The 23,016-nt window shown below is 38.6% G+C and overlaps 1 protein-coding gene across 2 annotated transcripts in view; it reads left to right on the top strand.

Annotated features, from left to right (window-relative positions):
• The window catches only part of PLCL2 (phospholipase C-like 2), a 189,056-nt gene that overhangs the window by 106,321 nt on the left and 59,719 nt on the right, over nt 1–23,016 (top strand). For both annotated transcript variants that reach the window (XM_012663625.1, XM_012663630.1), the window contains exons 2-3: nt 10,609–13,095; nt 15,673–15,876. In XM_012663625.1, the coding sequence (XP_012519079.1) occupies nt 10,609–13,095; nt 15,673–15,876 (2,691 nt within the window). The remainder of the gene's footprint in view (nt 1–10,608; nt 13,096–15,672; nt 15,877–23,016) is intronic.

Below are 23,016 nucleotides of genomic sequence, written 5' to 3'. Positions count from 1 at the left end.
CACATAAAACAATTAGAGAACTGAATAAGACTATAATTAATTGTTAAATTACAGGGGAGAGACTACAAATACTGTATGAGTTTAGAGAAGGGACAACATTGAGGTCTGGACTAGTATGAAAGGTGCATGAAAGGCTTGGAACTTAAAAGAATATCTGTCGAAAGCTGAGTTCCCTTTTATATTTATACATTATTTTTGTTTCTTTTCTTATTTTTCTGATCTAATTATCCCCTACACACTAATTTCATGTGCAGATAAGCCATTGTGTTAAAAAAGGCCCTGGGAAGAAGTTTTTTTCCTCCTATAAGACAAGATAGAAAGAAAATAATAAACAAAGTGATTGCATAATAAATTGTCAGTGGGGCAACTCTCCTTAAAAATTTAATTTTAAAGTAATGTGGAATTATTAAAATTCCTGATTGAAAGAGCTACTGTTCCTGGTTTTCTGTGGTGTGTCTGGCCCAAGGCAATAGCTTTACCTGCATGCTGGCAGATCTCTGTGGAAGCTTTCCTTCTAACTCTGGATCCACTCCTGGATGGCTGCATTTTTTCCCTCAACTCCAAGCAATGACGGATTTCAGGATAAAAAAGATGAGGAAAATAAATTCTTCCTCCAAAGCTATCCTGAAATAGTGAAGAACCAGCACAGTTTAGAGGGAAAAAATAGTGATTGAGAAGTTACTCTTAGAATTGATCATATTTGGACCTAAAGAGTCACATTATATGATTCAACTTGCATACCTTTTAAAGTGCAATACAGTTTACTAGACATTTATTAACAAAGTTATGTAACCACATCTTGAAATAGCTTTGTAGTATAGGAAGTCAGAAGGCTCTGTAATGTGTTGAATATGAAATTGCCATATACACAGTTGGGAAACACTGAGTTTTCATACCACGTTGGGCCACTTAAGTATCATTATTATAGATAATAAATTAAAATTCACTAGCATCAATATTTTCACTGGAATATAAAGTATCACTAGTATAATTTATAGGAGTTCAGTGCTTACCATTGTTTTTCATTACTGGAGAAAACTCATGAATTTTATTGCAGTTTACATTGGGCACGGATGTAGATTATGGCTCTGTAAATTTGCTTTGAACAAATATTTTAGTAGTAGTGAAAATGTTTCCCCAAAAGAGTCTTGTCATGAAAGTGATATTGTATTTCCTTATGGTCCTCTGATTTCACAATTGAAGACCCCATTGTTTTAAAGGCAGGTGTAACCCATTACATTGAATTAGTTGGAAGCTTTAACTTGACCTCGAAGGCTTCATTTTACAGAAATTGGGAGTTTGTTTTCTTTACGTGTAGCTGTTTTGGTCACTGTAGGTTTATCTACACTGCAAATAACAAGGGAGTGTGAAGTAGAAGGAATCGTGTGAATAAGTCTGATCACAAAGTGCTTCAAGTGAGGTTATTTGATTATTTTTTAGACAAAAATATTATGGGGACTATGGGGATCATTGCTTCAAATTTGTACTCATATGAATACTTACACATGAGTTAAATTATAATTTTTATTAAATTGATGGGATTTAAAATTAACACAAGACTTTGAGAAATGGTTTATTATTTGTCCCCTAGAGATGTGGGGATACAGCCTGCTGAAGCTTTATTTTGAGTGGGCATCTGGCTATCTTTGACAGTTTCCCACTGTATCTTGGGCATCACATCCAGTTAGTTGTGCTCAAAATCTCTATGGTTGCATTAAGTAGTGGCATCAGTTAAACAAGAATCAGAGGGAGTGACGTTCATTCTATTTCTTCTGGGATAGGATTAATTTTCAGCAAATCCTTAGTGATAAGAGGATTGCAATTACACACTTAAGATGGTGTTTCTTTTTGTTTTTCTTTCATGAAGAAATAATTTCAGCCTGGAATGTGTTTATTTAACAGGATCTAATGTAGAGCATATAATATTCCAGGCAGCATTTGAAGCACTTTTCAAATATGAACTCATTTTATCATTATACAGTCCTATGATGTAGGTACTATAAATAGCATATGAAGGGTAGGTATGATTTTGATGCCTATTTTACATGTGAGAAAAATGAGGCACAGAGGACATGGAATGCTAGCTCACATGGTATTTGCGTGGGTGATTCCTCAACTAGAAAGTTTATAAACTATTGAATTATTTTGTTCTACCTTGGTATTAAAAAAAGCCATTTCACAGCTATCAATAAGAGTTCTTTCTGTGATTTATTCTGCTGTTTTTGTTAATAAAAATCTATTATATCTGTAAGTGTATAGTTTTCCTTTTTCTTCCCTCTCAGTTTGTCATTTCTCTTGCATAGCTTTAACATTTTCTTCACAACCCTGTAAAACATTTATCCTCTGCCTTTAAGTTGACATTCTTTCTTAGGAAATGATAATCTTTTTCTTTATGTTAATAAGGCTATGATTCTAAACCTCTTAGAGGAAGGGAGGTGGGTTTGCAGACCACTTTCAGAATCCAATCACAGACTTGTGGAACCTCTGAAACCCACCCCACATGTGACCCCTTAAAGACCAACATCTAGGTTAGGGATACCTTTGTCTTTGGAAGCACAGGAAAATTTAGTGACTAAAGTCCTTTAAAACAGAATAACTTTTCCCATAAAACTATTCATTATATGTAGTACATTTGCAAGGTGGTGGACAAGTAGACAACCCGTGGTTAGACATAAGTGGATCACCTGTAATTCATCTGAACTATAATTCTTTTTAAAATTTTATTTTCTGTATTTTTTCAGTTGAGACATAATTGTACATATTTATGGGGTACATGCGGCAGTTTGGTACATGCATACAATGTATAATGATCAAATCAGGGTAATTGGGACATCCATCACCTCAAACATTTACAATTTCTTTGTGTTGAGAACATTCCAAATCTTCTTTTCTATTTTGAAATATACAATAAATTATTGATGACTGTAGTCATCCTACTGTGCTGTTAAACACTAGAACTCATTCCTTCTATTTATCATTTCGTACCCATTAACCAACCTCGTTCCACCCCCTCTCCCTCCTACCCTTCCCAGCCTCTGGTAACCACCATTCTACTTTCTACCTCCATGAGATTAACATTTTTAGCTCCCACATATGAGTGAATACATGGAATATTTGTCTTTCTATGCCTAGCTGATTTCGCTTAACATAGTATCCTCCATGTTGCTACAAATGACAGGATTTCCTTCTTTCTTATGGTTGAACAGTATTCCGTTTTGTATATATGCCATATTTTCTTTAGTCATTCATCCACTGAAGAACTCTAGGTTGATTCCATATCTTGACTATTGTGAATAGTGCTTCAATAAACATAGGAGTGTAGATATCTCTTCAATATGCTGATTTCCTTTCTTTGGGATATATAACCAGCAGTGGGCTTGCTGGATCATATGGTAGTTCTATTTTTAGTTTTCCATGCTGTTTTGCATAATCGCTGTGCTAATTTACATTCCTACCAACAGTATACAAGAGTTCCCCTTTCTCTGCATCAGCACCAGCATCTGTTGTTTTTTGTCTTTTTGATAATAACCATTCTAACTAGGGTGAGATGATATCTCATTGTGGTTTTGATTTGTATTTCCCTGATGATTAGTGATGTTGAGCATTTTTTTCATATTACCTTTTGGCCATTTTTATGTCTTCTTTTGCAAAATGTCTATTCAGATCATTTGCCCATTTTTAATTAGATTGCTTACTGGGGTTTTTCCTGTTGAGTTCCTTGTATATTCTAGACATTAAAAAATTAGTCCCTTGTCAGATGAATAATTTACAAATAATTTCTCTCTTTCAGCAACTTATGTCTTCATCTGTTGATTATTTCCTTTGCTGTGCAGAAGCTTTTTGAAGTAATATAGTTTCATCTGTCTATTTTTGTTTTTGTTTCCTATGCCGTTGAGATCTTGGCCATAAAATCTTCGTCTAGACCAGGGGTCCCCAACCTATAGTGAGTTGTGTAATTATTTCATTATATATTGCAATGTAATAATAGAAATAAAGTGTACAATAAATGTAAGCCACTTGAATCATCCCCAAACCACCCTCCACCACCCCAGTCCAGGGAAAAATTGTTTTTTATGAAAATGGTCCCTGGTGCCAAACAGATTGGGGACCACTGGCTCTAGTCCAACGTCCTGGAGCATTTCCCCAATGTTTTCTTCTAGTAGTTTCATATTTTCATGTCTTACATTTAAGTCTTTGATCCATTTTGATTTGATTTTTGTATCTGGTGAAAGACAGGGGTCTAGTTTCATTCTTTGCAAATAGATATCCAGTTTTCCCAGGACCATTTATTGAAGAGACTGTCCTTTACCCAATGCATGTTCTTGGTAACTTTGTCAAAAATGGGTTGGCTGTAAATGCATGGATTTATTTCTAGGTTCTCTATTATGTTCCATTGGATTTTACTTCTACCCTTCTCCCAGTGGCCCTAGGAGAAAGGACTTGTTGTCCTTCCCTGGGGGTATAAGGCTTTTGTTTCATATGAAAGGAGGGTTGGGGAAATAGACAGGGTTTCATGCTGTACCCTGGTGGTACCCATTACCTTCTGCATGCCTGTGCCTAGGAGAGGGGCTCTCTCCTGCTCTGCCCTCAGTTTTTCTCAGGAGCACCCATGGAGAAGACTTCCAAATGAGTACAAACTCTTCCTGTGTCTGGGGATCCCAGTTACTCTAAACTGAAATCCTAGCCCAGACTTGGCTTTAGGAATTCCTTAAAATTGTAGCTGATTTTTTCTTACCTGCTTCCATGGTGGCCACCTCTTCTTCCAGTGCTCTGCCAAACCTAAAACTGTTTCTATGTCCTATTTCTCCGTGAAGGGGTTTGTCACTCTTTGAAATTCAGTTCCCTTTGTTGCCTTGTGACCACAGCTCTCTGAAGGGTACAAGAAAATTTATGATTTTGTAGATTGTCTGGCTTTTTGTTATTAGGATGGGAATGCCATTCTCTTTTGACTTTCCGTATTCTAAGCCACCATCTGAACTATATTTTCCCCCACTTCATGACTGAGCAATGGGCTCGCTTCCAGACACACATAGAAGCCAATACTATGGCACCAGCTTTGGAGAAAAGAAAAAATTTTATTGCGAGTCAACTGGAAAGGAGACAGAAGGCAGTGCTCAAATCTGTCTCCCTGAGCTGGGGTTTGGGGGCACCTTTATAGGCAGAAGGTAACTATGGAGAGATAGGAAAATGCACCGAGGTATGATCTGATGGGGTCGTGCAAAGAGGGGATGATGTGTCCTGGGCTCTTAAATTCATACTGCAACAAACAGGGCACCCCTCCCTTCTTAATTCAATCCTCATTCTTAGGTTCTCCCTGTGGTTGGTTTTTTCATTCCGGCTGGCTCCAGGGTCACGAATCAGGCACACTTGGTTCATCTGAGCATGGTTAGGTTTTGTGGCCTGCAACGTGGGGGTCCTTTGCACTGAAAAACAACTCATTATTTTATTACATTTTGTTACTGACAAAGTCGAACCTGGATTTAATTGGTTCTGCAGTTGCATTAAGTCACCCATGGGTTCCCAAGCCATTAGCAGATCTGTGCCCTCATAGACTCCTTGTCAAACTGGGGTGGCGGTGAGCTTTTGGAATATAGTAGAGGACATCAGGGAAGGCCTCAGGGAGGAGAGGCGTCCACAGGCCAACTATGTTTCTATTACTTGCAATAAAGGGACCTTCTGCATGAGCAAGAGGGAGCATTTGGCATGCCTCACTTTTCTTCAAGTTATTCTTTTTCAATTCATTTTATTTCATACAATGACCTTCAGAGTGACCGTTTTTGCTCCAGATTCTTTTTTTCGTTTTGCTCATCTTGGAGAGCACATCAAAGTTTTAAAGATGTGTGAAAAACCTTGCAAGGTAACCCTGATGTGCCCGGCATGACTTACTCTTTCAATTCAGAGTTACTGTTATTGAGCTGAAGAAAGGTCAGGCCTTGCTGTGCTTGTTTAATGGACTTCAAGTTCTTTCTTGGGATTTTTTGTTTTGTTTTGTTTTATAAAAGACAGAAATTTCTTTAACCCAGTGTTTCTCAACTCTCTTTAATTCTAATATCCCCTTTGATAAAGATAAAAACTCATACCTTTCTTTGCTGTCATTTATAATTCAAATTAAATAACTTGACTCAAAACAGAGGGGTAAATGGCTGCTTTGTTTGCATACCTCACCCCCTCCCCATTCTGATAAGTCCCTACTCAAACCCCAGAATCACTTGCCTAGAATTGTTCACTTTTTGCCAGAATATTGAATCTGAATATTGAGGCATCATTTTCTCATGATGTGTATTAAGGAATAATCAGAAAACAGAAGAAATGAATATAAATGCTATGAAGGAAGAAAGTTAACAGTATTTAATAAGAGCCCTGGAAGAGGAAACTATAGGGGAGAAAATGTTTTGAATAAATAATGACTAGGAACTTTCCAGAATTACAGAAAGATGTAAACTCTCAGATTAGATTATGCATACAGTGAAAGCAGTTCTTATGAGGAAACTTCTGGCTGTAAAATATTGATCAGGGCCAGGTGCCATGGCTCATGCCTGTAATCTTAGCACTTTGGGAGGCAAAGGCAGGAGGATCACTTGAGCTCAGGAGTTTGAGACTAGCCTGAGCAAGACCAAAACACCAGCTCTACAAAAAATAGAAAAATTAGCCGGGCATGGAGGCGCATGCCTGTAGTCCCAGCTACTTGGGAGGCCCAGGCAGGAAGATTGCTCTAGCCCAGGAATTTGAGGTTGCTGTGAGCTATGATGATGCCACTGCACTCTAGCCCAGAAGACAGAGCAAGACCCTGTCTCAAAAAAAAAAAAAAAACATTGATCAGAAAACAGAAGAAACTATTGAGGAATAATCAAACAGAAAATGGAAACAAATAAGTTTTGAAATACAGGAGAAATGCAGTGGAAAACAGGAGGTAATTTTCTTCCAGCAGGGCATTAACTATCTGTGTGTCCTTAGACAAGACTGCAACTTGTGGGATTGATTTCCTCTTCCCCAGAGCAAGCTAAATCAATTGGATCAGTGCCAAGCACTTTATTACCCACAGAAGAAATGAGGCCCACCTATTCGTTACCTCATTTCAGAATGAGAATTTATGAAATTGCTACCACTTAAATAGCTCAGATGGTAATTTTAGTGGCCTTCTATTTTTAATGACAACCTTCTATTAAATAAAGTAGCCAGTTTTGTTAGAAATATGTATGCTTTTCCATAGGGCTCAATATGGCTATTTCCATTTTTAATGCTAAATATGTGTTCTATAAATATGTTTATTCTTCCTGAACTTGCTGTGGTAAGGAAGTTTCCTTAGCCTCTTTCTAGTTTATTGCTTTACCTAAAGTCACTCATTCCTGGCACAAAATTTTTATTCTGCAAATAAGCGTTGTTTAATGTATAAATGAATCTTCAAGCTTCTTTGTGGTTCTAGATTTTATGATTTTTTTTTAACCAGGAAATATAAAATTTCACAATTGGTATGGAGGTAGGTTTTTTTAGGAGCTGATTTTCTTCCAATTTGGACCTTTTTTTGAATGCTTTTTTCTCTTGATGTTAATAGAGTAGCAGAACTGCACCATTGACCAAGTTTATGTTTTGTTGCATTTGTGACTCAGAAACCTTAGATGGTGAGTACCTACAATATAACAGCCATCTCTGAGAAATTATTTATACTATTTTTAAAAGCTTTTTGTGGCACCTCCATCTCAGCATAAACCTACATTTTCTTCCTCTAGTGTTAGATGGTTAGTGCAAGTAATATGTATTTAGTGTTCTTTTAGTTAAAAAAAACCTATATACAGCACATATTGTTTGACTTACATTTGACTTACATTATAAAGCAACAAAGAAAATAGATTCCCACTTTGCTGCTGACCAGCTGCTTAGCTTAGGAGGCCAGTACTGGATCACTGCTGGGCTGAAGAATGAAAGCCAGGTGGAAATGAGTAGGAATGGGATAAAGATTCCAGGAATAGGCAGTTGGGGCCCAGTCTCCTGCCACTGAACCCCAATTCTCCTTCCTTCCCACACAAGTGCTTCCTGTCCTGCCCTTCCTTTCCTCTTGGCTGTGGGGGACCACTTAGCTGGCTTCTCTTGTCATCAGAGCCACCTGTTGCTCCCAGCCCACCCAGTGATGAGTGCAAACTCACACCTGTTCTCTTCCTTGGTCGGCTGTAAGCAAGCACACTCCTCTACTGGTGTTTCTAACAGCTTTATCTGCTAGTGAGGAAAGAGAAATGTCTTTTCATTCAGCCTTCGTGTGCTATGGAGACTGCAGATGGTTCTAGGCAACAGCAGATAGAGGGGGAGGAAGAGACAGGAAGTCTCTGGTAAGGGACAACCTCATCAGCCGGTGCTTGGGTGACCATCATGTTCATGTGTCTGCAATCAACCACCAGAGCCACCAGTCAAAGCCTGGGCTGGTTTGTGAAAAGCAAGGCAATGTTTTTAAAGCCACAGCATGGTGTTTAAGCTGCTGCCTGTCCCACAGATATATATGTGTATGTTACTAACCTACTTTGCTATTAGGCCTTTTCCCTCTTAACAGCAAGGAAATTTATGAATTTGTAATATATCATTTGTAACGAATTAGAAAATGTAGTAAAATATTAAGCAGTCTGTAAAAATGACAATAAAAGGTTGTAATGTTGAGAAAATACTATATGTTTGTAATGGATCAATGAATAAACAATTCCATTTATTTTTGTGACTTTTCTTTTCTAGTGGAAACTTTGAGATACAATTTATAAAGATTATAAAATTCCCTAACTGGGTTAGTATGTGTCTTTATTAAAGGTAAATGTGTCTTTTTAAAACTAAAGACATCCTTCATTCTGAAAAATAGGAAATTTGTACATTCATTTCATGTCCTTATGCATGGCTGATTACAAATTTAATTTCATGCTAACTCACTTCAGTGGACAGAATACAGTCTATACTTTAGGGATTTGGAATGGCTATAATGCGGTGTATCTTGTAGATACAATTACCACAGTTTTTAAACGTCTTTTGCGCTTTATTGTTCTGAGGATATAGTTGTAAAAAAATACTCTGCCTTGTGGCTTTTATGTTTTATCTTGGTACTTGGATCACAAAAGCCTCTATGGTTCATTTTGAAACTTTGAGAGAAATGATACCCATATGATTTAAAGTTTAAGTTTAATTACCTTCTGCAAATTGCTTTTGGAAGTATAGGTAGTCAAAAAGTAAAAGTGGTTTTAAATTTCAGACATAGAGGGTAGCATAATAGCTTTTTAAAATACAGAGATTTTTTTTCAAAATGGATTCTGTCCAGAACAGGAAAATTAGAATTGCCTTGTATAATATTTTGCAACGGTCTTTTCTTTATTGTCATGAAAGTTATATAATCCCGACACCCATCCCTATTCCTTATTTATGAATACAGCAACTTACTGAAAATTTATCATTGATTTCATATACCTTCTAAAAGGCAATATCATGTTTTAGGTTAAAATTTTGAAAGATGTTTTGGGGTCATTGAGCAATTTTTTTTCAAATAATAAAGATATCTGTACAGGGAAGGACTTATATAAACATGTAGATGTGGATGCCAGCCCTTTAAGGTAAGAACATGTTACATTAGGCGGCAAAGTTGAGGAGTGCATTGTTGGTGATGCAGACTTCTTTAGAAATAGGTGCTGCCTAAAGTTTTTCACTTGGTAGTGTTAATAATCTATTAATATTGGAAATACTTAGGCAACATTGTTCTAAGCATTAGCCTGGTACATAGCAGTAGGTTTTAATAAATCCAACTCTACAGTTTTAGAAGCCCCTCCAGCTGTAATCTAGACTTTCTCCTGAAGCTTAATACAACTGCGACAGTAAAACCATCTTACTCTGAAGTATTTAGGGCTATTATGAGACGCTGAAGAGCCAGAAATTTCTGCTGGAATTCCAGTATCTACCCATTTAGCACACATTTCAATGGTTTGTACTTAGCTGTTTCCAGTCATTTGGTGTATCTAGTTTATAGAAATAGCCCAGACATCTTATGATAGTAAGCCCAAGTGGCCAGGACCTGGTTTTCAAACTTGAGTGGACATCCCCATCATGGGGGATGCTGCCTAGACTGCAAATTCCTGGGCACTACCTCCAGAGATCTGATTCCATGGGCTAGAAATCTGCACTTTAACCAGGTAACTGAGACAACTGTGAGGCAAGTGGCCTGGTGACAATCCTTTGAGAAACACTGGTGTAGGAGATGTATATGCAAACAGGACCTGCAGGCTTCACACTCGCTCAGAAGGGCCCTGCCCTTGGCTTAATGCTCTCCTGTCACTTTCAGCAAAGAGTCCTGCATTTTCATTTTTCGCTGGGCCCTGAAAATTATGGAGCTAGTTCTTTATATAAGATATTATTATATGTTACAGAAATTGTGTTTTTGACAAATATGAATTATAGTTATTCAGTAATTATTTATTACCTGTTGGTATTAGGCTGTCAACTCAAAGGCCACTTCTGAGCTTTAGAGATGAATGAATATCATTTATTCTAATAGTATGATTTTTTTCCAAGACAATTAAATTTTTATTCCTAGTCTTGAACATAGAAACTTGCATTTATGTTATTCTAATATATTATCTTTTTTTCTCCTAGGATGGTACAAAACAGAAAAGGGAACGGAAAAAGACAGTCTCATTCAGCAGCATGCCTACAGAGAAGAAGATTAGCAGTGCAAGTGATTGTATCAATTCAATGGTTGAGGGTTCGGAACTCAAAAAAGTTCGCTCCAACTCTAGAATTTATCACAGGTACTTTTTACTGGATGCCGACATGCAGAGCCTAAGGTGGGAGCCATCTAAGAAGGATTCTGAGAAAGCCAAGATTGATATTAAATCCATCAAGGAAGTGAGAACAGGAAAAAATACAGACATATTCCGCAGCAATGGCATTTCTGATCAGATATCTGAAGACTGTGCGTTTTCAGTCATATACGGAGAGAATTATGAGTCACTTGATTTGGTTGCCAACTCTGCAGATGTTGCAAACATCTGGGTTACGGGACTGCGGTACCTAATTTCTTATGGAAAACATACACTTGATATGTTAGAAAGTAGCCAAGACAACATGAGGACTTCTTGGGTTTCACAAATGTTTAGTGAAATTGATGTAGATAACCTTGGACATATAACTCTGTGTAATGCTGTGCAATGTATCAGAAACCTCAATCCTGGTTTAAAAACGAGCAAAATTGAGCTTAAGTTCAAAGAATTGCACAAATCGAAGGACAAAGCTGGTACTGAAGTCACAAAGGAAGAATTTATTGAAGTTTTCCATGAGCTTTGTACTAGACCTGAAATTTATTTTCTTTTAGTTCAGTTTTCAAGCAATAAAGAATTCCTTGATACCAAGGACCTTATGATGTTTCTTGAGGCAGAACAGGGTGTGGCACATATAAATGAGGAAGTAAGCCTTGAAATTATTCACAAATATGAGCCATCCAAAGAGGGTCAGGAAAAGGGCTGGCTCTCTATAGATGGGTTTACTAATTACCTTATGTCACCTGACTGTTATATATTTGATCCCGAACATAAGAAGGTCTGTCAGGATATGAAGCAACCTCTGTCTCATTACTTTATAAACTCATCTCATAATACATACTTAATAGAGGATCAGTTCCGAGGTCCCTCTGACATCACAGGATATATTCGAGCTCTTAAAATGGGTTGCCGGAGTGTGGAATTAGATGTATGGGATGGGCCAGATAATGAGCCTGTAATTTACACGGGCCACACCATGACCTCTCAGATAGTCTTCCGAAGTGTCATTGATATTATTAACAAGTATGCATTCTTTGCTTCAGAGTATCCTCTTATCTTGTGCTTAGAAAATCATTGTTCAATCAAACAACAGAAGGTAATGGTTCAACACATGAAGAAAATTTTAGGAGACAAACTCTATACAACATCACCCAATGTCGAGGAATCTTATCTACCATCCCCAGATGTCCTGAAAGGGAAAATACTAATTAAAGCAAAGAAGCTGTCCTCAAATTGCTCTGGGCTAGAAGGAGATGTTACTGATGAAGACGAAGGAGCAGAAATGTCTCAGCGGATGGGAAAAGAGAACGTGGAACAACCCAACAGTGTGCCCGTGAAGCGATTTCAGCTCTGTAAAGAGCTCTCTGAACTGGTCAGCATCTGTAAGTCAGTTCAGTTCAAGGAATTTCAGGTGTCATTTCAGGTTCAGAAGTACTGGGAAGTTTGTTCATTTAATGAAGTGCTTGCCAGCAAATACGCCAATGAAAATCCAGGGGACTTTGTAAATTACAACAAACGTTTCCTTGCTAGGGTTTTTCCTAGTCCGATGAGAATTGACTCTAGTAACATGAACCCTCAAGATTTTTGGAAATGTGGCTGTCAAATTGTTGCCATGAACTTTCAGACGCCGGGACTGATGATGGACCTGAATATCGGCTGGTTTAGGCAGAATGGGAACTGTGGCTACGTCCTTCGGCCGGCTATCATGAGGGAGGAAGTGTCCTTCTTCAGCGCCAATACGAAAGACTCTGTCCCAGGAGTCTCACCTCAACTTCTTCACATTAAAATCATCAGTGGGCAGAACTTTCCCAAGCCCAAAGGATCAGGTGCCAAAGGTGACGTGGTGGATCCTTATGTCTACGTTGAAATCCATGGAATCCCTGCTGACTGTGCAGAGCAAAGGACAAAAACAGTAAACCAGAATGGAGATGCTCCCATTTTTGATGAAAGCTTTGAATTTCAAATCAACCTACCTGAACTGGCCATGGTGCGCTTTGTAGTGCTGGACGATGACTACATTGGGGATGAATTTATTGGCCAGTACACAATTCCCTTTGAATGTTTACAAACGGGCTACCGCCACGTCCCCCTGCAGTCCTTGACTGGAGAGGTCCTCGCACATGCTTCTTTGTTTGTCCATGTGGCTATTACTAACCGAAGAGGAGGAGGGAAACCTCATAAAAGGGGCCTTTCTGTGAGAAAAGGGAAGAAATCCAGGGAATATGCATCTTTGAGAACATTGTGGATTAAAACTGTAGATGAGGTGTTCAAGAACGCCCAGCCCCCTATACGGGATGCCACAGATCTGAGAGAGAACATGCAGGTACATGTTTAAGTATTTACTCAACAGTTTTCCTGCTTAGTGCATGTCCATAGGTTATGAATATATCGAATTTTTTAAATAATAGTATATTTAATTTTAAATGATTTATAAATTTCAATTGGGTATTAGTAAGTTACCACTAATCTCTTTTTTTATCATTTAAATTTCCAAAACTGCAGTTGGTGTTGACAATATTGATTATACACTGGAGTAAACTAGTCTCGTTCCTGTCTTACACACCCTCATCCCAGTCCCTGTTAATGGCTGCTTAACAGTTCCTCATTTTTTTCTGACAGTGTACATGGGAATCTCTGGTATTTCTGAATGTTTGTTAGCTAGAACAAAAATTGATGACCTATTGAAATAAAAGGGATATAAGTCAAAGTAAAAGGGACATGATCCAGTTCTTTCTCATGGAGCTGTGGTGCTGGGAAGACAGGAGGAGGCCCTTAAATGAGCCAGTGTGTTGGCCTGTTGAGCCTCCTCTTGATTTTAGAGGACAGCTAACTGTTTAAGTAAATGACATGGTGTCCGTATTTATTAGAAGTCTAAGATAATAATTACTTCTGAAATATATACTGGCTAAAAGCAGTCAGTCAGGAATTATGTGTTTAATTAAGGATTGTCCACACGTCTAGCTGCATGTTAGGGCCCACGAGTGATACTGAACTAGACAGCAAGGGCCTGCCTCCCAGAGATATTGACCTAACCTGTCACAGCGTGTGAGCAGTGCTGTGTGCGTGATGGGTGCTCCACGTGCGTTTATTTTTTATAAAAAAAATTATTTGTTAAAGTGAATATTATGAGAATGATACCAGCAAGTAAAATCTGACTCATAAAATTCAACATATTTTTCCTCTCTGCCAATTCTGAAGATACCTCGTGAATAAAAAGACCTTCCCACCATAGGGAAATTTATTTATTTTTCTCTTAAAGTAAAAGCACAAGAAAAATTTGAAGGGCTTTTCCTTGTTTCTAAGGGTAAAAGTGGCTTGGTAAACCCTCAGCTCTGAGCAAGCCACATTGTCCCCTGCCCGGGAGCTGCTGTGGTGCGTGTGACACAGAATTCCTCTGAGGATCTGTCAGAGCTCAAGCATTGTCTTTTCCAGAGCCATGTGTCTGTGCTGAACCCCACAGGGCGGTCGGTGGCAATGTTTGATGAGCACCTGCCATGCACAAGCGGTCTAGGCCAGGAGGATGCAGTGGTGGACAGACAGATCAACTGCCTGCTCTCAGGGGCTTGTACTCTGGCTGGGGCGGGCAGTGGGAAGGGGAACAGGCAGTGAGCGGCCGAATAAACAAACAGGACAGCTGCAGACATCGGTAAGTGCCATGAAGAAAATAAGACAGGGAGCTATGATAGAGTGATTGGGGGAACCTCACTTTAGATGTCACAATAATGACTTGTTTCTGTAAATGGTCAATATCACAGTGATTTTGAACAAAATGATATAAAGTTTGATGCCCATGTTTAAAGCAAATAAAATATTTAAATTTAAAACTAAAGTGTGGTTATTCATTCCCAAGAACCCAGGGTTATTTGAGAGCAGAAGGCACAGGGCTGCAGGACCTAGATCCACCCACTCTGGCCACATGCTCCACCCATATCCGGATCCAAACGTGCCTGGAATAACCTGCTGGACTCATACTGTGGTTAGAATTAGCCTGTTACTATAGCACAGTGATTAAAAGCATGGGCCTCAACATCAGTAGATTTCAGATAAAATGCTGATTCCTTCGCTTAGTAGCTGTGTGACCTTAGACGAATAACAGAGAGGGATCATAGTTAAGGCTCAGTTTTCTCACCCATAACATAGCTTGTTGAGTGGATTAAATGAGCCAATGTGTAATAAATATGCCCAATACAGCTTATCACTTGGTACGTGCTCAAAGTATGCCAGCTCATGTCATTTTCCTGTCTTGAAGGGCTTTCTTTAATGGATATATTTTAATGGCATACCTCAGGTGATTAGTAAAAAAGAGAGAGAGAGAAGCATTGAGATCAGTGGTGACACTAACAGGGGAAAGTCATAGGTAACCAAGGTTCCCCTCACCGGCAGACTCACCAGTGAACAGCAGCATTCTCAAAGGTCCTTTAGATCTGGAACCGACAGGCATAAAGAGCTGAGAGAGATAGATTCAAGTTTGTACCTCACAAATATTCCTTTTGGGATGGCTGGCATATTTGATAACTATTTTAAATCTGATTTTTTTCTTAACCTTCACCTTTTTTGAATGCAGGAATCATTCTTTTTGTTTGCTCATAATTGCATATTATTAGCATTAGCACTACTGTGAACTTTGATCTGAAAAGAGGCTTTGCCCTTCAGAAGAATTTGACTTATTTGCATTTTCAGTACTTTTGATAAATTGGTATTATAAATGTGTGTAACAGTATTTACTTTGGAAAATAGCCATTTTTCCCAGGATAAAATCATCATTAGCCAATTCTGTCATAACCTTGCTAATCACTGTTATAGCAGGCAGCTCAGGTATAATCAGGTATATCAAGTATAATATCCAGAGAAATTAAAGCCCCTGGTTAATTACAAATGCTCCTTTCTTTCCATTTAACAGAATGCAGTGGTGTCATTCAAGGAGCTGTGTGGCCTCTCCTCTGTGGCCAATCTCATGCAGTGCATGCTGGCAGTGTCTCCCCGATTTCTGGGGCCTGATAACACACCCCTGGTGGTCCTGAATCTCAGCGAGCAGTATCCCACGATGGAGTTGCAGGGAATCGTGCCAGAGGTTCTGAAGAAGATCGTAACAACTTATGACATGGTGAGTCATTCTTTGTGCTTTTATGTAGCCAGGGTGAGAAAGATATCTTAAGACAATACAGCAGACGTACTTTGAAGCTCTTGCTGAAGTGTGCTTTTCTATTTCATGCTTCATTTACCTGTGCTGAAAAAATAATTCCCCTGACCTACTATATTTGAAACAGTTTGGTGTTTAGTCATTGTTTTAGAAAGCAGGATTCAGAGACACTTGCCTCAGTTGGATTAAACATTAGTTAGCCTCTCAAGAACTATATCTGAATTGATTTCTAAAGGATGCACTATTTTCCCCACATATGTAGGAAATAGTTACTTTATCTTCCCCTACAACCAGCCATTGATCTAGTTGTTTTTATTTGAGTTTATTTTTTTAAACTAATAAAGGCGAGAAATTTAATTTGAAAAAAATAATGAAAAACACCATAAGGGGCAGACGCTTCCAGCACATGACTCTATAACGTGCAATGGTTTCTTTCCTTATGGCAGCTGCTCTGAGAAACCCGTATTTGTAATCCACTTAACACTAATGAGGTATCCTCAGGACACCTAGAATATTACATTTTTGTACTTATGATTTATCTTACATTTTCTTAATTGTGTCTTGTTCTTATTATACTTTTTTTATTCTCTGTAACTTTTAAGAGGGAATTTAGTGGGTGAACAACACCTATTTCAAGATCATGACATAGTTGAAGCTGTCAGAACTCTGCATTCACTGACAGTGACTCTCCGACCTGTCAGGGTTAATGGTGGTATTGGACACTCCCCTCCCAGATAGCCGGGCTGTCATCCTCTGCTGTTCAGAGTGCTGGCGGCTAATACTCCGTCCACCACCTCCTCCACTGTAAAAGCACAAGCTAAGAGCACCAAACACTAGGTAGCTTCTGATGTAGCTTGTCGTGCTCAAGGACAAAACAGGATTGGCATCATAAACCTTAACAGAAATATTTTTAACTTTTATAAATTGGTCTGAAAGCTGCAATTTAAAGGGATTTATGCAATTCAAAGGAAATAAAAAACACTTTAGGCCAGCATTTCCCACACTGTGTTCTGAGGAACCTTGATTTCTTAAGACGTTAGCAAATATCACATGGGAGAAGGGTTCCATGGTGAAAAATTTGGGGAAATACTGGTGTGAACAAAACTAGTCAGATGTCTTTACTGTAGGATTTCTCAGAACCTTTTATTTGCTGGCACAGTGAGTTCCAAGAGGGTGATTAATACATTATTCCGTTTCACAAATTGACATGACCAATGGACTATTTCCAAAAACAAAAGTTTTGAAGAACACATTTTGGAAAATGCTTCTTTAGTCTTTGGATGAATAAGTCTGGAAGTACAGTCGGAAGAATGCAATGTTTTGAACAGCTTATCAGTTCATCACCTTAAAAAAGTATATTTGAGCTGTTTCCTAGGTTCCTGTGAAGCAGCCACACATTGTAGCAGGTGCTTATCATTCCCTGCTATTTCCACCTCAGAGTTCATGGTAATGTAGGATAGCAGGATCTCAACACTGGGCACTGCTGGCAAACTGCAGAGAGGGGCACCCACCCTGCAGAAAGGAGGAAGGCCAGGGTCAAGTATATCTGATAAACCTTGGGTGACGCACTGCGCTGGGTGCCGAAGGGGCCACAAAGATGAATATGAAAGGCCTGCGTCCTGAGGGAGCCGTCCAATCCACTGGAAGGTAAAGCCAGCTGGGGAACAAAATCAACACAGGAAGCTCGTGCTGAGATTCCTTTGGTGAGGCAGGGAAACGGAAAGATAGGAAAAAGGGGTAAAAATAGAAAAGTTTGGAGAGCTTTTACATACCATGTCTAGCTAGTCAGTTCTTGACTCTTTAAGCTTTATAGAAAGAAGCCAAAAGAAGTAGCTGATATTTATAAATGCTTTTTAAGCTTAAGCCACAAATAAAATCACAGACCTATTTCATTGACCAAAGCCTCACATGATTTACCCGCTTAGATGTTTCGCTGACTTCTGTGGCAGTCATGCAGTGACATTTCTTCACGCTGAGCTTATCAGCAGGGACTTTCTAAGATTGTGGTGGTAGTGCCCATGCCGGCGCTAACACGGTAGGCTGGGGCTGAGTTCAGGGGCTGACTGCTGATCCGTCGGGAGTGTGAGCCCAGCTAGATTCTCAGGATTTACATTAAACACCCCGTGGACACCAACAACCTTCGCTGCACCTGTGACAATATTTGGCACAGTGTTCCTTCGTTCCCAGCCCCTTCCTCTTCCTGGTAGATGATAACACTTATTACATAATTCTTGTTTGCGTTTAACTTTACAGTTGTGTTGTTGTAGAAGTGAAAAGACAGGATGAATTAGCTTGTTTAAAATTTTTTCATTGTAAAATTACTCTTTTATAATGTATAATCGAAATAGCTGTGCTGCATTACACCCCTAGGTTATCGATTTGTTCTTTTTTTTGATTCCATCTGATAAACCAAGTTAATAAAATTTTTAAAATTAAATTCAAATTATGGCTGCAGCAGTGTTATAACTCTTATACTATTTTACAGTCCTTTTTCAGCTGCTTAATGGTTTCTTACCTTATAACAATTAATTTGTTAAAGCTATCCAGAAGAATAGATTAAGTATTGATGGAAAGTATACTAGAGGTCTTGGACAGGCTGTAACTTCAAATAAAGCTTAAATATAGCTTTTTATTTTTGTTATCTTATGTTGAGCTTGACCTAAAATTAACCTTGGGAATAAGATTTTATTTCATTTTGTTGACTTCCCATTTATAATGTAAGGACTTGAATGAGAAGTAAGGGTAGGTTGAGAAATCACCCTCCAGAACTCCTGTCATCACTTGTCTACACTACTGGAAGCTTGTCCTCCCGTGAGGACAGAACCATGGTACCTCTTGAGAATGTACAGATGTGTATTCATGCTATTAAGAGTGTGATTACCGTGGCCAGGTGCAGTGGCTCACACCTGTAATCCTAGCACTCTGGAAGGCCGAGGCAATAAGATTGCTTGAGGTCAGGAGTTCAAGACCAGCCTAAGCAAGAGCAAGACCCCATCTCTACTAAAACTAGAAAAAATCAGCCAGGTGTGGTGGTACATGCCTGTAGTCCCAGCTACTCGAGAGGCTGAGGCAGAAGGATCACTTGAGCCCAGGAGTTTGAGGTTGCTGTAAGCTAGGCTGACACTATAGCACTCTATCCCCGGCAAAAAAAAAAAAAAAAAAAAAAGAGTGTGATGTGATTACTCTTCAATTTCTAGACTCTTATTAATAAAATAGTACATCAAAAGTGTACCATTTTCTTTGTGAAAAGAGAGAATGCAGATCATTTTCCAAATGGCTCCCATGATTACCACCAACAAACAGATCTTCAAAACTGCCTGAATTGTAGATTTACCCTATTTTTGTTGCTCCTGTGGCTTTTGCAAGTGGTAGGGTGTGAGCCCAGGATCTAGCTGAGGAAGGCAGGCATCAAAGCCATTCAGGAGTGGAGGAAGGAGAGAAGTCCAGACACCTTAGACTAGGCCGGTTAAGGGGGTTTTAAAAATAGGCACTGGATTGGAATGGAAAGTGGGAATGACTGAGTATTGTCAGCAATGCTGGAGTCAGAGCACATCAGTCTGGGATGGAAGTCACCTGCTGAAATTGCACCCAGAGGCCTGGGGTGGGCAGATGACCCTTTTTCTTCTTGACATAAGCAAGGGCCTTACAGCCATATCCTCCTGGAACCCAGAGCCCAGAAGCTGCACATGGCAACCCTAGGTAGGAAATTGTAGTGGGGCTGGAAGGGGGGCCTCATTCTAGCAGAGGCTTACTGGCCAGCCTAGGCCTTTAAATGAGGCTTCCTTGCCTCCATGAGCCCAGTGTCCTCAAGTACTCCAGCCCATTTTTAGGGACTCAACCTGTAGGGACTCATCTTGTTCTCCTGGTTCATCCAGTCTCCTCCGATCAACTTGCTCTCTCTGACTCTCTTAATGGAAGTGACCCTTGAGTCCCTTTGTTCATTTCAACAGTTGGGGGCTGGCATACATTGTTAAGCAATGTGGTTGGGCTCTTGCCCACTAACCCGTATTTATCATATTGCATTGGACAATATATATTATATCATACATTATGACCACAGAGTCAGAAGGTTGTATTTTTTTACTTAAATAATTGATTTGTTTTAGTTAAGATGTCATGTTAGGTTCTTTTGGAGTACAATAATATAGTAGAAATTTAATTGGTTTATTTCAACAAGACAGATGTAAGTAATAAGTTATTGCATTTTCAATGATGAATTCACTACCCATTTATAAGCTCTTACCATGTACAAGGCATTGCTCACTCATTCAACAACAAATATGTATTGGGTGCCTACTATATACCAGTGACTATTCTAGGCACCATGAGGTAATATAAAGATGAAGATGATTTTTTTTCCCCTTCAGGAGCTTATAGCTTAATTGAATAAATGCAGTATGTCCACAGATAACTAGTATAATGATACATAATAGCTAGTAGGTAGATATTTAAAAATATATAAACCAACTGGATATTCAGAGGGGAGAATAGTGAGTTTTAGGTTTAGGGCCTACAGACACTTCAAGGGAACATTGGCCTTTGAGCTAGACCTTTAAGAATGAGTCAGATTTCAGCTGGTGAAGGTAAGAGGAAGGCCATTGCAAGCTGCGTTCACAGGGTGAGACGTGCTTACAAGTGGGAAGTGCGTATTCTGGGAAGCCCAAGTTTGGATTGTAGTGGATAGTAGGGGGCCTTGCACATTTTTGAGCAGTAAAGGGCTATGCTCAGAATTAGGCATTATGGACTCTGAGGGGTTGGAGCGAAAAAGAACTCAGAGACCACCTGCTGTGCACCTGTATTTTGTGGGTAAGAAAATGGAAACCCTGTGGTACATCAAATTAATGGCAGAACCAGGGTTAGTGCCCAAGTGGTATCTCTGCCCATTCTTTTTGGTTTTTTTTTTTTAGCAGTTCCGATTGGGAAAATTAACTGTGTGGAGTATTAGAGAAATGATCAATAGACTGATAAAGCCCAAGTATCTTCAATAATAATAATCTGCATTTATTCATGTGGGGCTTTGAAGTCATATGTACCTTATTTTTGATTCTTGCTCCTCATGAAGGTGGAAAGTGATTCATTTTGCATACTTTGACATATTAAAAGGCAGATTTGGTGAGTGTAAAATAACTGTAATCTATAGTTAGATCAAATTCCACTCAAAGAAATTTGATTATAAGTATCTGAACATATCTTTTATGTTACTACTACAGAAAACAAAAATTTAAATATTTTACTTAAATTTTATATAAATGAACTTGAATACATCCACTCTTTACAATCAAATATTAAGATTGAGCTTGTCCTCTCATGTAATTCAAGGCTGATAAGAGAAAAAGGGATTATGTGACCTGAGTTGAAGAGGTTCTGGTGAATAACTGGATACTCTTCATAACACACAGGATCTTGGGAACGGATCAGCACTCACTCCCTCTCCCATCAGTATGTGATGTTACTCATCATCTTTTTAAACTGAAGTGACTTTTACCATCCTTTTAATGTTGATGAGAGTGGCACTTCAGCTCTCTAGCTATCTTTATTAAATCCAGATTTACCACCTGTTTTAAATTTGAATTTTTAAACTTTTTATGAGACCTATACTAACATATAGAGACCAAGGAGTCAACATTCTTTCTCTATAGAGAGAAAACATTGGAAATTTAAATATTTCATGAAGTATTACATAAAGAGAAAGTTCTTTTTAAAAGTTTTTTCATTGATTTTGCTGCAGTTTTTCTGTAATATGGACTATGCTTCAGCCATTGTAATTAAATGGAAGATGAAGTCATAGTGAGTACACAAGAGAGAAGAGGAAAAAGTAAAGAAAATGATGCCCAACTCCCTCTTACAGGCAGTGTGGTTATTCATATGCACAGCCATGGACTCTTGGGCAGCCCCCACCTGTTCAGAGATTATACATGAATTCATTCTTATCATTGCAGTTCCTTTGTCTCTACTTTCCATTTGAAATTAGTTTGTTTCTATCTTACAACTTCACAAAAGTCTTGATTTTAATTGCCTTCAGGTTTAATTAAGAGTGCATACTCTGAGGAATCCATTTACCCAGTAGAGTGAATATTTTTTAAAGGGAAGAATAAGCGACTTTGTCTAGGACGATATTATTTGCTCTGTGAATGTTTTTATATAAGTTGCTGAATAGTCTCTTTTAATACATGACTTGAAATATTTCTTAAATAAAACAAAGTTCTTTAAATAAAATATGTGAAATGAGGTTTTTTTTTTCTTACACAGAAATGTTGGCAGTTGACATGCATCATCAGGAACATTCTCTTTTATATTGTTGGTATGGTCTCATATACTTTTTCTTGCTACTGCTTAATTCAGTGACGAGATAAATCACACTTCATAATTAATGGAGTCTGCTGATTTGGATCAAGCCAGAGGTGATCTGTAATAAGGTTACTATTGATCTCCATCTCCTTTGTGGCTCCTTTTATCACTCTCCTGACTCAGAACTTGACATTAAAATCTTCTTTTAATTGGAGGTGTCAACTTTACCAATTTCAATAACTGTAGGAAAAAGGCCAGATAGAATATTGTGCTTTGGGATAATATTGAGCTAAAAAAGAATGAACTAAAGAAGGAAGGGAGGGAGAGGAGGAGAGAGGGAGGGAGGGAAGGTAGCAGGAAAGGAGGAAAGAAAGGAAAAAGAAGGAAAGAAAGAAACAAAGATTAGGGAAAGGTAGATGCATCTTATGGAGTGGTGGTCAGAGACCCAAAGGCTATAGTTTAATTTGGTGACTGGTGATTGGTCCAGCCAATGATGTTTCTAAAAACAGTTCTCTGGCATCATCAAAACCATACAGCTGAGCCATTCTGGAATAGTTCGAGTTACCAAGCCAGTGGAAGGGAAAATAAATGTTTAAAAGATATAGTGTGATGATAGCTTCACATGTATAATCACATAAGAAGTAGCAGGAGCTACTCCACCAGAGAGTAACCAGGAGCAGGGAGATTGGTAAACTTTTAGAAGATAGGGCTTCAAGGCTTGTACATGGTGATTTTAAGACTTTATCTCCAATCCAATTTTCTAGCTTTACCTGTCTCCACAGAAACCATTGAGGAATACATATTTTAAAATATTCT

This window comes from Propithecus coquereli, unplaced genomic scaffold (genome assembly GCF_000956105.1).
Source record: "Propithecus coquereli isolate 6110/MARCELLA unplaced genomic scaffold, Pcoq_1.0 Scaffold12, whole genome shotgun sequence".
Lineage (NCBI taxonomy): Eukaryota > Metazoa > Chordata > Mammalia > Primates > Indriidae > Propithecus > Propithecus coquereli.
The sequence above is the reverse complement of the archived record's forward strand: the minus strand, read 5'-3'. Positions and strand labels throughout refer to the sequence as shown.